Raw genomic sequence first — 16343 nt, 5'->3', positions numbered from 1 at the left:
TAATTCTCTCTTGCCACCTAAAGCCCTTTTATACCAGCAGGCAGGCAAAATTGCTCAGTAAGTGCCCTTCTCAACTTCCAAATAAGGGGTAGGGAGGCCATTTTGGAATGTTGCTACCCGGTGACCACACCTGCTTTACATAGCCCTGTTCAACTGCAGTGAGATGACACAATGTGGCCTGCTGCTGGTGCAAGTAAAATGTTCCAAGTCCTAGCCTCCCTATCCAGTTCACTGTGGGATCTATTTCTTTGACAATAAGAAGACCAACATTCTGGGCTTTCTACCATGCTGACCAATCATGAATAAGGATCCACTTTACAGATTGCAAACTGTCAAGCAAAGTCATAACTGGCTTCGGAGAACCCCCTACTTGCCTGTCACAGCGCCCACTCAAACAGATTGCTCAAGAAAGCAGCTCACAGCTAAGAGACTGAATCCTGCTCCCCTTATTAGAGTTGCTGCAGAGTTAGGATCCACATTGTTAGGATCCACAGATTTCAAAATCAGTGTTGTGAAGGGCCACAATAATGACCTCATTGTGCTCTAGTTAAATTAGTTCTAGTTGGGCAAACTAAATACATGCGTGCTGAAGATGAGATACAATCCATGCTACCAGAAAACTATTCTCCTGGAGAACACTGCCTGGTCTTCAGGCTGAATTCCATGTAATAACATCTAGTTTGGGTGGGAAAAATGTCCTCTTCCTGCAGTACAAGTTGAATTTGAAAGCTTTTGGCTTCTATTGAGAGGAAGGATGTTCTAACAGTTTGGGCACTAGCCTGGAACCCAAGTGATCCTGCTCTGCCATAGACTTCCTATGTGACTTTGGGCAACTCACAAATTCTCTCTGTGCCTCAGTTTTCCATCTGTAATATGGGGGTAATAGCAATTCTCCACATCACTGAGGTTGTAGTAAGGAGAAATACATTAAAAGATAGCACTCAGATACTATGATAATAGGTACCATATACGTACCTGAGATAGATATCTGAGTCACCTCTTCTTGGGTAAATAACTTACAAACAATTTTGTAAATACATTCAGGGTATACTGGAAGATTTGTCTCTTTTCTCATTGGCCCAGCAGACCAATGTCTTCCGCTCAGCCCAACAGCATTTCTGTTTATCTGTTTGTATAGGCACATCCAAAGCAATACTCAACCTCCTCTGGCCCCAGTTCCACCACTTGGATATGTAGCTGGAACCCTTATTTCAGATTTGGAAACAGACATTCCAGATGATGATGAGGATGATATTGAAGAAGAAGCTATAGAAATCACTAGGCCACTAAGAGGTCTAGAGCATACTCCAGGATCCAGTATGGACAATCTAGACAGCTCTGTGACAGGTAACCGAACACATTTAAGAGTGAACCAATATGTTTGTAATATTAAAATACATCATAAATCAAATACCTTTTAAGCAAAAATGTATTCCATTCTATTTCTGTGATATTTAAAATATGTTAATATTAAACACTAAAGTTAAAGAAGGATTTGAAAATACTTTTGCTTTGCTGCAAAATGATAAGAAAATTCATGAATTTTAAAAAGCTTTAAAGACATGAAAGAAAACTCAATTATATCCTGTCTTTCATGAAAAGTTCAGACTGTTGGGGAAGCAAGTCTATTACATAAAAAGGGTGTGGGGGGGAAGCCCTTAACTTTGAAACGATATACTGTATTTTGTATATTGGGAGCAGCATAAAAAGTAAATGTTATCTTAAAATGTTTCTAGATATTTGGCTGTGTAAAAGCATGCACTGATGAACACAGGGAGGTAAAAAGACTTTTCAGAATAAACTTGGCTAGATCAGCACAAAATGTATTTGTAGAATGAAGAAAATATATATGTAGGTGAAACATATATTTTATACCCACTTCATATTGCTGTATTTAATAATTGTTCCCTTTCAGTGAAGATATTTAATTATTCTGTCACCTTTTCCTTCACTGTTTCTTATTCCTTGGATGTCTAGAAAAGTAACAACTGGGATCAACAAAGAGAGGCCTGAAAATGCATGCTAAACTATTCCAACAAATCTGAATTAGTAAAATTGCTGTCAAAGAAAGACAGAAAGCCATGGAGTTTTCTGAGAAAAAGCTGTTTTTACATGAACATTATGAACCCTTTCTGAGGCATCAGTAAACTTTCCTTTAAACTGAAGGTGGACCTGTACGTAACGTACTGCATCCATGATGATTTAGCTCTACTGATGACTCAAATGTGCGTGGTCTTACATAGCTCATTAAAAATACTGTTTGTCTCTTCAGTCATTGATCTTTATGTGAAAGCACTAATTTCTAGATATGCCTGCACAGTACACTTGCTCACTGGGGACATATTAATGTAGCACCACTTAATTTTATCTCACCTCTCTGTGCCTTACAAGTTCTAAGAATTTTACTCCCTTATCTAAACATTGCAGCTCTGAAAACACATTGCAGTTCCCACTGATGGAGGCAGGACTGTGACAGTGATGAAGCATCAGTACCTATAATTTTCCTCTTCTTCCCTTGTTGAATTAAACAGTGTACTGCTCTATCCCACTTTCTGGTTTTTCCCTTACCCTGGGCCAGACTGCTTGCCAAGCTAATTAAGATTTAAGAACTGTAGCTCTAGTGTTGTGATTTGAAATCCAGATCCAAATGAAAGCTGTAGAGTTATAGTTTAAATTTTTGAATTCAGAAGGCTGACTTATTAGTGCACGAATATGGTAAGCTACTTTGCCTGAATTTCTAGCATAAGCTCCTTCAGGCTATAATTCTGCATATTTTTGCATATCTCACTAATGGCTTTCCATTAGGAATGCAGCAAAGGTTTTACAGTGATAATACAGGACTAAATAAAAAAAATCAGCTTACTATATATTGTCCCTTCAGTGTGTATTAATATGTCAATATTGGTATATCTGTATATCAGAAAATGAGCATTTCACACATTTACATTTTCAACTGTTATTAGTATCCTACTTTACCTAATGTCAATGAAATAAGGACAGGTGCATTTCTGCTGCAGTTAACATACTTCTGGGTTCATTACAATTGATGCTTTTATTAATAAAAATAAAACCTGCTTTCCTAGATAGAAATACTGCTTAATTATTGGTGTGTTAAAAATCTCAGTCTGTGAAGTTGTATATTGCAGGAAGAAGTTGTGCTTTACCTCATAACCTATAAATAATACATATGTTTAGTAAAATGATCTACAAAATCTCAGGCATCTAGATAACAAATTGTCTTCTGCCTTCTTCGATGACTGTATGGGGAAATACGATAAAAGCCTTCATTTTCTCTCTTGGATTTGAGTCTCTTAGCAATAGTATAATTTTCACATGAGGGAGTGCATATTATATTTGTGGGGGATGTTTCAAAGGATAATATTTTGAGATGTTTATGATCCCATTAACCCCCATAGGCTTGATGTTCAGCAATAAGCACAGTATGTAGAACCCATTGTTTCAAAGGTTTCTCAAATTGCCTGATTTGCTTATCTTTGATATGTTAGGCATTCCTGAGGTCTCCCCATATCCTGCAAACAAAATAACTGATGAGTTAAAATACAAGTTCATTATTTGCATAGGGCTTCAGATACATTAGAACGGCGATTTCCTGGGACTTTTATAATGTTGTTTCATTTCTCTAAAGCTATTGAATATTTTAGAAAATTGAGCAAAAATATAGTACCTGGTCCTTAAGAACTCAGAAGCCAACATTTATTGTTAAAAAGAGGTGTTTCTGTGAGGTTAGTACTTATGGAAAAATATTGGCTCACATCCCCAGATACTGAAGGCCTCAGAACAGAGAGACAACAAAGATAGAAGCACTGCTCTGAGGTCAGCCTGCCTCAGCACTGACCTGGAGATATCATCTCTAGGAGTGAGAGGGTAGTTTGGTCTTCATAGCAGAGTCAATCCTTGTGCTTTCTGCTGAGGCTGCCAACTAGTTTTACATCCAGCACCCACTAAGGGGGAGATTTTTGTGCTATGCAGACTGGTTCAGTGGAAACAGAACTCCAACTTCCAAATGCATCTGACATGAGGCATGTTTAAGTGATGGAATTTATTGATGGTGTTTCCCCAGGAAGTCTCCCATTGTGGCAGTTATAAAATAGAAGTTGCTAGAAAAGTCCTAATAACATCCAAGACCATGATTAAGCAGAGCTGTTGGAGATGCCGTCAGATTTTAGTGCATTCTGAGTGGTCTCTCAGTGGTAGTGGATCTTTTTATCTGAAAGTGGAGGAATTACTTTGATCATACCATATAATTTGATAGATGGAAAATCCGATACAATTCCAAAAGATTGAGGTTGAGGCGCAAAATGGAAAGTCACCATCAGGATATTTTTCCAAAGGCTATTTTATTAGGGTCAGTAGGATCATATGTCAACTGAATTAGGAAATGTTAGATTTAGAAATTATAGTAGGGTCCCCTCATTGTCAAAAAGTCTTTATTTCCCAGCCCCTCTTGATTTAGTTAGTGCTGATGGAGGATGCAGACAGAGATTTTCCTCTATGTGTTTAAGCTTTCCTGTTTGTGGGTGAGAGAGCAAATGCTGACATGTATAAAAAAAAAAGGGAGGGAGGGAAAGAGGAGTTCACAGTAAACACATCTTAATGGTCTCTAGGTATTATAAAGGAAACCCAAGGTGGGAAAATTCTGTTTAAACTTTTGAATAATGATTTTATAAATCTAAAAGCTGAAGCGTTAATTTGTTTCCAGCAAAATTCTAAGTAATAGTAAATGGAAAGAAGGACTTATTTTAACGCTATGATGTTTTTTCCCAGCATCTAAATCATCCATAGTTTATTAGACGATTAAGTTGCTGGTTTTCATAAAAATATTGAGCTGATATAGAACTCCTGCTTTCTTAACTTTCAGTTAATTGATCATTTATGTCTCCTTTTCTTTTAACAGGTTCATTGAAATATTGGTAGTGGGAAATTTGGGAGACAGGATTGCATTGGTTTAATGTAATGTTTGTATTTTTGATGCAATTTTGTGCCATAATTTTGACCAGAATTCTTGTTGTTCTGCTTTAATAGTACATAAGGACTTAATTGTCTAAGATTACTGTATGGGATTTGATCCACTTTTCATTGAAGTCAATTGAAAATCTCCTAGGCCTTGACCAACCCCATTAAAACTTCATAGCCTTGCCACCAGCAGTGTAGAAACAGTGAGCACTCTAGTTACAAATAAGGTACAGACATTTTAAGAACTTTCATCCTTTGACATCTGTGATAGACCTGCTCTTGGCAGGGGTAGACCATCCAGGTGTTCTAACATCAGTGACCATTCTACATAATGGTTCATGTCATTCCCCCCATTAGTGCATCTGTACTTATGTGGAAGCTGAGGAGAAAAGAGTTTAGTGTAGATGCAACCCTGTTAACTACAGGGTTTATGGAAGTTTAATCAAACCCATCATTTGCTCAAGTGAAACAGTGTACATCCATCAATGGCTATTAGCCAAGACCCATGCTCTGGGTGTCCTTTGGCCTTTGACTGCCAGATGCTGGGACTGGACGACAGGGGATGGATCACTTGATGACTGCCCTGTTCTCTACATTTGCTTTGAAGCATCTGGCACTGGCCACTGTCAGAGACAGGATACTGGGCTAGATGGACCATTGGTCTGACACAGTATGGCCATTCTTATGTTCTTATGACTGAAAATAGTACACAGCTATTCTTGCACATGGGTAACAAAATTGAAATAATCTAAAATTCTAATAAAGATGCCAACAAGAAGTATAGCACAGAGAAAATAACAGCCTTCTTTTGCATATTTTCAACCTAATTTAAAAAAAACCCAAACACTCTGCTTGTTAGCTATGTGGTAAAAGCTGTTTATTCAGTGTGTCTGAGCACAAATGTCATAACTCTGGAAAATTATACAACATCAGTTACTTAACCAATATTTTACCAAGGCAGAGGTCAATATTTGTATTGATTTGCTCAGGGATACATATTGCTAAAGATTTTATTTTATAGGCAGTTAGGCAGATTGCATTTAATAGGAAGAATGTGGTTCATGGATTAAATATGTGCTTAGAAAATAGGGAACTGCTAGTTTTTGTATCTCATAAAAATGGTAATACAACAATTAGCAGGGTCATACTATAAAGCATAGGCTTTATCCTAGCTTAATGGATCTGGGGATACGCATTCATCAGCAAGGATGGATTTAGCATAAAATGACATGTAAATGAATTGATGACTGATCATAAATTAATTTTAGTGCTGAAGATGTAGTAGAGACACAGCAAGATGCCACTTTATCATAGTATTTTACTGCTCGGCAACATTTGAGCAACTACTTAATGTTCTATGTGCATTTCTTCTCTAACAGCTTGAATAAATTAGAAAAAATGTTGGGCCTTTCAGCAATATGGAAACCAAAACATCTAGAAAGATTGAAAATAAAAACACAAATAAATTTGGCTAAGTGGCATAAATTCATTTTTCATTAAATGTTTATAGTTGCCTTGATTATGTGTGGACCTATAAAGTGTCAAACTTGTATGAATGGCTTGTATTCTTTTATTAAAGATTCCCTGGCCACAAGAGACAATTTTAAGATCATACAAATTTCATTTCATACTTATAAGTTTCAATATTTGGTAGGGGAGGAAATCACTGTTGTATAATATACAGGATATGTCAAGGTCTTATTTTCAGAGTAGATAGATAGATAGATAGATAGATAGAGCACTTTTTTATTCACTATTCAGCACTTCCCATGATTTTCTGTTACCCAGCATAGCCATAGCCTCCCACTGTTGCATGATACCCCACTAAAGTCAATGATCATGCTTTGTATTAACAAATAAATGTAAAGGGCCAGATGTGCTCCTAGGAGTGTAAAGGGCTGCTCCTGTACAATGTAGGCAATGAGCGTTTTGCCATTCACTTCAGTGGAAGCAGGCTCAGGCTCATAGAATTAGATCCTGCAAAAGCACTGGGCACTCTGGCCCTGATCAAGCAGAGTACTTAAGCATGAACTTAACTTGAAGCATGTGGATAATCCCCATGTTTAAAGATAAGCATGTGCTTAAGGTGGGGAAGCACTTAAGCACTTACTTAAGTTCTGTTGGCTTCAATGCTTAAAGTTAAGCATGTGCTTATAAGTGCTTTACTGAATAGGGATTCTTTGCTAGATCAGTGCATAAGGGCCAGTTTTTAAAGGTATTTAGGCACCAAAATATGTAGATAGGTGCCTAGCCGAATTTTAAAAAGGGCCAATGGGAATTCGGCACCTGGGCCCTTTGGAAAATCCCAATAGGCACCTATCTGCATCTTTAGGCACCTAAATGCCTTTGTAAAGCTTAGGTCTAAGTGCTTTGCCACATTGGGGCCATAGTGCTCAGCATGTTGAAGGAGCAAGCCTTAAATCGATACACCTGGATTAGTACTAGTCAATAGCTAAGAACTTGTTTTGAAGGCATCTGGACCAACGGTCAGCTTTCTATGAAAAGAGAGGTTGGTTGTGTTTCACAGGCAGGATAGACTTAAAAACAGTACAGAGTTGTACTGAAAGATTCAGTTTGCACAAAGAAGTAGCTTTTTCATTGCCTGTAAAATGTCAGGAAATAATAAAATCAGTAGCAAGCAATCTACTAGCAATTTTATCCTCCTAACCTTTCTGTAAGAGCAAAACAACTTCCTGTGTGCCTTAGCATCCAAAAATGTTTTATGGAGCAAGAAAACAGAGTTCAACTTTTCAGATAGTTGATTTTGTTTTGCATAATGCATTTACTGCTGCTGTCTGCAAGAGTAAAATTTATGGTTGCCAGAAAACATAAAAACTCCGATGTACACAGAGTAAGCTACTGCATGTAAAGAGGTAAACCTACTAAAAACCAGTTTGGAAAATGCACAGTTGATCTGAGAGGGACACCAGTACCTTTTATTCTACCTTTATTCAGATAACAATTGTTTATCTGCTTTGGGAAACAGTGCCAGTGGGCACCATTAAAAAACAGTCATCATTTACTAAGCATGTTAGATTAACCCAGCTGAATTATGGCCTAAGGGTGTTTGTACAACAAAACAAGGTTCAGTCTTTAGTGATGAGGGTCCACACATTTGTAAGATAAACAAAGGAACACTTTTATTTTTACAGATTGTGGTGAAAAAAAAATGTTTAAGCAGTTGGCCAGAATAGCTCAGGAGATTGGTAGTAATGTCTGGATATCTTCATCCCTAGTTCCCAGTTCAATTATATCCCAAGTCAGTGGATACCAAAAACTCCCTACAATTTGATAGCAGTTTGCTGATCTATGTGAAATGAGCTGTGAATCTCAGTTCAGCTACCAAAGTACAGGAAGCCATAATACCAAAAACTTCATCAGTAGTTGGCAATCAGGTTGACAGATTCAGCAACTAAAGATCAAATCAGCAAGAGGATTGAGCTACCCTTTCACTTCTAGAGATGGTGCTTCCACAACACAGCTGAAGTATGACAGATTAAGGGAAAGAGGTATGTGCACGCATGTGTGTTTAGGAGCGCACTGCTACTCACCATGCTACAACTTGTTCTGTACTTAAAAGTGAGACTTCAGTCTCCAGGGCTTTCCAACACTTTCAGAAAGAATACATGTGAAAAATAGGTACTCTTGTAATAATAGTTTGGCAATAATTAAAGTTGAGGTATTGCTAAGTAAACCTGGTCTGTGTGCGTGTGTAGTTTGTGTATGCATGTGTAGTACATACTGTGTAACAACTGCTTCAGAAAATTGCATGACTGGTATGCAAGTAGATGGAATGCTGTATGCAAATGGCAAGTATGTTTTCATTTTCTTCCTTAAAACATACTTAGACTTATTCCTTTTGTTCCATTTACATTGTTAAAATCGTAGGCCCCAATTCAGCAAGGTAACTAAGCAAATGCTGAACTTTAAGATCATAGGAAGCAATTTTTGTAAAGTGTCTTCACCTATAGCATCTCATTTTCTTTTGTCCTTTTCATTGTTTTTATAGCTGTTTATATCATTGTTTTTCATATTTCATATCAATACCTATTGCCAAGCTACTGCTCTCCTTTCTGTATGATGTTCTGTGACCCCTTGATTGTTGTTTAAGAAATTGTCTTCTTTAAGGAGGGTCAGTTTCAGCCTTCTCTTGCTGTTACCTTAGATTCCTTACATCTGTCTGTGTCAAGTGGAGTCTATTTGGAAAGTAATAATTTTGTGTGTGCTCTTGGCAAGCAGAATCAAACTCTGTCACTTTCTGTTGCGCTTAACACACCTTCTGCCTGTCAGACCTCCATAGACCTCTTCAGTTTCTGTTCTTGTATCTTTGGAGTGCATGAACCTGTGTTATTACAGCCTGCCACTTTGCTGATGTTAAAAGATTTGGTCACTGCAGCAAAGTAATCCATTGTTTTCAAAAAGTTAGTGGCACAGAAACTTCTTCCTCTTCCTCTTTTTTTGTAGTACAGTGTATGTCTGTGACTTTCAACCTTCCCAGACTACTGTGCCCCTTTCAGGAGTCTGATTTGTCTTGCGTACCCCCAAGTTACACCTCAGTTAAAATCTAAATCTAAAATTGCTTACAAAATCAGACCTAAAAATACAAAAATGTCACAGCACGCTATTACTGAAAAATTGCTGACTTTCTCATTTTTACCATATAATTATAAAATAAATCAATTGAAATATAAATATTGTACTTACATTTCAGTGTATAGTATATAGAGCACTATACACACGTCATTGTCTGTATGAAATATTAGTTTGTACTGACTTCACTAGTGCTTTCTATGTAGCCTATTGTAAAACCAGGCAAATATCTAGATGAGTTGATGTACCCCTAGAAGACCTCTGTGTACCCCCAAGACTATGCGTATTCCTGGTTGAAAACCACTGGTGTATGTTATTGATTGAATTCCTGATTTCAATTATATTTTTCCTTTACTTTTTCCAGATAGCTTTTAATAATCTACAATACCACAAATATCTATCCTAGCAACTTGGGCCTAATAAGCAATCCATAATTTAAAGGTTTTCTTTTAGACATTAGGCTTTAAATAACTCCCTTCTACATGTAATGAAAAAGAGGGTTTGCAGGTCAGGTATTAAAATTTCACTCAACATTTGTACATCATCACTAAGTGTATAGTAAATCTAAGGGATGATTTATCACTCCACATGTATCCATTCATATCTTGAAAAAATCAGCATTTCTGCTGCTGCACACGTGCTCACTTGCTTATTTTGCAATGTATGCAGTGATGTAGGCCACAGTGTGATTTTGAGTATCTCAGTTTTTGGAAATCTGAGACACGTTGGGACCCCAGTTGAAGTCAATGGGTAATATGGGTGTCCAGCAACTTTAAAAATCTCAAACTCAGTGATAACTTTTGAAAATGAAGTACATACTATACTGTACACTGTATATCAACGCCATGCTTCAGATACTAAAAAGTACAGATAACTGGGGGGCCAAAAGGATGTATCCTTCCATCAGTATTAAGTATTATATTTATGTTTGTTCTCTTTCTCTCTCTCAAGCGATTTGATCCGTTCTATTTCTGAATACGTTTTTGTCACTGTAGTTGCACTTTTTTCTTACAATAGTGGTAACCCATGAGCAGGGCAGGAAGGCAGCATTTGAATGTGTAAGTGACTCAATATTAAATTCTGAATTTAGTCACATATTTCCTGCAAATCTATTCCCAACAAAACTTTAAGACCGAAACTCTTTGAATTTGCTCAAGGAATTACAATGAACTGCAGTATGTACGTGTTACTCTCTAGTTTTGACTTAAAGATCACATAATGATGTTAAGGCCTCAATTAAAGAAAGCATTTACATAGTTCCTTAACTCCATCTCTGTTCAGGACAATATGTAAGCATGCATTCAATGTTCAATTTAAATAAGTTCATTGAGACTTATGCACGTTCATGGTCTCCTAAATTAAGGCTTTACATTGTAAATCTCAGGCTATGTACTACTTTACAACATATGGAGTCAGATCATGTGGCAATAGATTTCCTTTACATTGCTGTAAATTTGCAGTAAACACATAGACTTTGGTGGAGTTTTCACAGAATTTTCATAAGTATAGATGATACCAGAATTTGGCCCATTTTGTACATATGGTCAAATGATCAAGGGACAACCTATGAATGTAATTCCATCTACTCCTGAAAGATTTCTTGTACACAGATACTGCTTTGATGCCAGACTCTTCCAGATAAACTTGTTTTCTTGATGAGAGAAAATAAACTTGGTGGGCCTTTGAGCTTTAGATAAACAGATACGATATTCAATGTATACAACTCACTAGACCCCTACATTTGTTTTTAGGTTCAATGGTAAATGGATGGGGTTCTGCGTCTGATGAGGACCGTAACTTTTCTAGTCATAGATCTAGTGTAGGTAGCTCCTCAGATGACTCGATCTTTACCAGCGGCAGTTTTGCACAAGCACTGGTTGCAGCAGCAGATAAAGCTGGGTTTAGGCTGGATGGAACCAGCCTGACAAGAACAGGTTTGTAGACTCAAAGTTGATGCTTTCTGCATGGTCTCTTCCTTTTCTTTCTCTTCTTCTTTTCAGAGAATTCAAGTCTCACTCAGAATTTGTTTAACCTGCATGGAATAAGGAGGTTGGACAGTTTTTTTTCTGCATAGCTTTAATCAAAACCTTCCACTGTGTTTTAATTTTAGTACTCCGAAGCAATGAATAGCACAAGCTTTTAATCACCAGCTTCAGTCTGCTATTTCCCTTTACTCTGACTCCACTATGGATTTACTGACATGTGCTCCCTTTTATATTGCCCAAAGAGACTACTAATTTTGCCATGCAATTTTTGATGATTTATTTTTTGCAAAATCTTCTCACAATCAATAATATTTCTAGTGATGAAGAGCACACTTAGTCATTACCTCCATTACTGCTGTTCTAGTGCATCTCTTTTGCACAATGTGTTTTCTGGGAAGGCTCTCTAAGCATGGGATGAGCTGGTGTAAGTTTATCACTAACAGCCTTATTAATCAGTTGCTTTAATGGCACTTATTGGAATAACTTATTATATTTGGATTTCAGGATATTAATTAAAAATATATCAACTGCATCTACAAGTTAAATGTAAGAGTGGCAAAATCAGTATTGCTTTTGAAAACAACACATTCTTTCCTTCTGAAACAAATGAGGACTAAATATAATTTACTTTATGTAATTTATAATTCACAAGCCTCTTATGTGTCATGTTTCACGTTTCATTTCTAGCAAAAAAAAAAGAGATAAGTAAAATGTAATAAAATGTTCTGGACACAGCGAGAATTGATTTGTGTATCCTGACTTTTATCAAAACTGCAAAACAACCTTTGCTTTTTAATTAAACTGACATAAACTAATAGCACAATATTAATTAGGGAACTTTTTTTTTTGTTACACACTCATTTCACATTTCTGCCTGCAAGCACCACTCTGTTCCCATAACTTTGGAACTTTTAGTACTATTCTCATATAAAGTTTGCCCTTTAGTACATTATTTGCATTTAGGAAAGTTGTCCATAAACATAGAGGCTGATCCTGCAGTCTTTATGCATGCAAAATTACCTCAGTGACTAGATGGCAAATGCTATACCTTAGAAATGGAGAAAAGGTTTTTGGCACTCACCCAAGCCACTCACAAAGACAGAGGGTAAAAAATCCTGGCTCCATTGGCATCAATGGTAGTTTTGCTATTGACTTCAGGGGAGCTGAGATTTCACCCCGACTCTTTAGTTAAATTCATCAATCTTTAAAACCAATTATTTCACTTTTAAAAACAAACAAAGCTCTCCAATTGCTCCCCTGCAGTAGTGAAACATTGATTTGTTCAGTCTGTCTTTTCATAGGGAAATAAATAGACTGCCTGCCTTCAGACGTCCCAAAATTTGGGGAGAATTTGGCCAAAATATCATTTAACACTGATTATTTTGCTTGAAGAGACTCTTTGAAAAGCCTTGTGTGAGAGCATCGAAACTTTTGCACCCTTTCTAGTTTTTGTGCGCTCTCACTGGGACTTATTCAAAGTCCATTGAAGTCAATGTTGATTTAATGTTGTGTGGATCAGGCCATTAAGAGGTTCAGGCCCTCTTCCCCTCCACACACACAAACTTTAAAATGTATTATTTTGTAGCATATCCATGCAAGAAAGGTGCATCTTTCTGGTCAAGTATTGGGAGTGTCCAGCTTGAAAAACACCCAATTATTTGATGGTTGTGTTATGGTTTATCAAGCGATTGATGTGCATTTTTAAAATTGCATGCTAACATATTACCTATTTGATGAACCATTACAGTTTAGAACATGCCAAAGTATCCCTCGTCATCATAGGACCATTAAAATGCATATTACCTGATGCACCATAATGACTCTTCACAGGGCATTTCTCTAACTGAGAAGAGGCAATATTCTTTATGACTGTCATTCAGGGATGGTATCTCAAGGCCTGATTCTCCACTATCTTATACCCTGTGTAGTCATTAACACCATCACTGGTGCGATTGGAGCCTTCTGATTTGGTAGCATCTTATACTCACTTTTCATGGGTGCCTGTGACTATGCAGGGAACAAGGCACTGGTGAATCGGGACCAAAGTATCTCTCCTTCATGACACACTCATTCAGGTTTCCATGTGCCACTGTGCTAATTGTCATATAGCTCAATGATTTGGAGTATTTTTTTCTTTTCATTTTTATAAAACCCTATAATGGGATGATTATATCACCAATACAGACAGTCTGGCACAACTGAGCAGATTTTACTAGAGACAAGAATAACAGATATGCTACAGGTCAGATCTGAGGTGCACTGAAAGAATTGTGCTGGGAAGCTTGCACATCACCTGCCTGCCCTATGTATGACTCAAGTCAGTACTATTGTTAGCCCCTCTCTTTCATAGGTACTTAAGTCAATCACAAACATGTCATATATTTTTTCCAAAGCCTGCATGCTGAATTAAGGGTTAGACTTATATCCATGAAAGCAAAAGAATTCACTTAAAGATGAAATTTCATCCTAGATTCAAGGCTTGTCTACAAGGTGCTTTAGTCTGCACCAAATTTTAGTCCTCACTAGCATCTCATGCACTGACTGACCAGTCTGGACCGTACTGGTGTGCACTAAAAGTTCCCAAGTGCTCATTAATGTAGTCCCGTTTCAAACAGTGCTACATTAACGCGCACTAGGAAACTTTGACTTTAATCTCCTCTGGTGCAGATTAAAGTTCAACGGAGAAGGTTATTTTTACACTCCATGGTGTCTACGTGCTGGCAGGGTTTATTTTTACAAAACATCTGTGCTGCAATATGGAGTGACTTAATGATGGGATTTCAGACTCATCTCTGAATTTCTTTTCCTTACAATTTTTAAATCAAATCCTCACTATTTTGGCATGTATTTGTTTCTGGTTGAATCTATAACTAGGAAAAATAAGAAATCAAATGCTGAAAAAGCAATTCTTGCATGTAGGAATAACTAAAAATCAATCTTTGGAAGATTGTGGGAGAGATCTTGATTCCTTTGCACCACTCTGGCAGTGCAAAGGGCTGTAATACTCTACCAATTGGCAGATAAAGATTCCCTTGTCACGGAGGAAACCCCAGATGACAGAAAGCCAACATAGCTATCTCTAACCCTAAAAGACCCCTCCAGAGTAGGGTATGTGCTAGGGCATGTCTAAAAGAAGGGGGTGTATTTAGAACACTACTGTACTCCAGTGACCCCCTGCAAGCATACTGGCTCTTTGAGGGATTTTAACAGCCAGTTTAGGTTAGAGCAGCCCACAGTCTTCTCTAAGTTCTTCGCCAGACACCAAAACCACTCCCAAGCAGCCTGGGGAGCACAAAGATGTCATACAGCCATCTTATCTCTCCAGTCAAGTCCTGTGCAGTTTGGCTTAAGCATTGGTCCTTCTGGGTTTAAAAGAAAAACAAGATGTTTGGTTGCCTTAACACATTCAACTCTGGATACAATTAAAGAAAATCAGAATAACCACCAGTTCAAAACAAAGTACAGTGTTAAAATTCCTAAGGTACTTGTTACAGATGTCAAACAAATGAAACAAGAATAAAACATTCTGAAACGATTCCAAAGGGCTCATCCAATCTTAATAGAAAATAAGCTAATAGAAAATAAGCTAAATTTGGAGAATTTGATTGAATTAATATATACATGTAAAAATAGAAATGAAAAAAGCAACTGAATTGTCATCAAACAAGCCCTGCTGTGATACTCTTGAATGCCCCATTAGAATAGAGTCAAGCAGAGGAGGGGTGTTTTTTTAGAGGAAGTGTTTTCAGTGTAAACAGAACTCTGAGTAATCAATTCAGTTAGCCAACATGTGTCCAGAATAAGTTTTTACATACACGTGCATACTCACAAAATAATAAATAAAATAATGGGGAAATCTTTACAAAAATAAATGTTCTTGCTCTTTGTTTGGGTCCATAGATCTACAGGCATGAGTTAGTATATATTTTGTAAAATCAGCTACATTACTGTCATTGGCGTTACACCACATATACAGTACACTGGAGTCACAAAGATAAGAATCTGACCCAGTATATGTTTGCTATACACAGAGAAAGAGATGGTATATGGTGAATAAATGTTATACAATTGCAAAACTATTTTACCCCCCTGCTAGTGTAAGAAATTATTCTGAACACATCTGTTTAGTATAAAAAGTAGACATGAGTTAAACAACATATAATAGTTTTAACATAATGGTTTTAGTTAAATATAATGCTGAGTTTCCCACTTGGCTTATTGTGGAATATTTTAAAATGATTGTCATCAGCAGATATTTCAGCAGGGCACTTACTTTATCTTCATCATCATCATTAATAATATTAGTATTACCAGAGACCCTAGGAACTCTAGTCATAGACAATGACCCCACTGTGCTAGGTGCTGTACAAACACAGAACAAAAAGATGGTCCCCGCCCCAAAAGGCTGACAATTTTCACGTGAGCACTGAAAGGAAAGATACGCAGTACTTCAGATCAGACACATGAGAGCACAGCCTACTTCATTGCAATAATGTTTTCCATTTTGATTTCCTTTTTTTTTCCCTCTAGGCAAAGCATACCCTTCCTCTCAGCGACCTCGGCCAAGCAGCCCATTTTCAACTGACAGTAACACCAGTGCAGCCCTGAATCAGAGTCAGAGGCCTAGGCCTACTAAAAAACACAAGGGGGGTAGATTGGACCAACCCCCATTGCCTCATCGCAGGGAGGGAATGACAGATGGTAAGTTCTTTGGTTTGAATTCAGCTCTGTAGTAATACTGATATGTTCCATGCAGGACTGAAAAAAATGTAGTGTTCCCTTAAAGCATGTGTG

The 16343-nt window shown here is 37.3% G+C and overlaps 1 protein-coding gene across 32 annotated transcripts in view; it reads left to right on the top strand.

Moving 5' to 3' along the window:
- Window positions 1-16343, top strand: part of ROBO2 (roundabout guidance receptor 2) — a 1484585-nt gene that overhangs the window by 1451246 nt on the left and 16996 nt on the right. For 19 of the 32 annotated variants that reach the window (XM_065575614.1, XM_065575735.1, XM_065575671.1 and 16 more), the window contains 2 exons: window positions 1139-1347; window positions 16080-16250. In XM_065575614.1, coding sequence (XP_065431686.1) covers window positions 1139-1347; window positions 16080-16250 — 380 coding nt within the window. Of the gene's footprint in view, window positions 1-1138; window positions 1348-11315; window positions 11499-16079; window positions 16251-16343 lie in introns of all 32 variants that reach the window. The other 13 variants (XM_065575561.1, XM_065575553.1, XM_065575682.1 and 10 more) reach the window with 1 other exon arrangement.

This window comes from Chrysemys picta, chromosome 1 (assembly GCF_011386835.1).
Source record: "Chrysemys picta bellii isolate R12L10 chromosome 1, ASM1138683v2, whole genome shotgun sequence".
Taxonomy (NCBI): Eukaryota; Metazoa; Chordata; order Testudines; family Emydidae; genus Chrysemys; species Chrysemys picta.
This window is presented reverse-complemented; position numbering and strand designations above follow the sequence as displayed.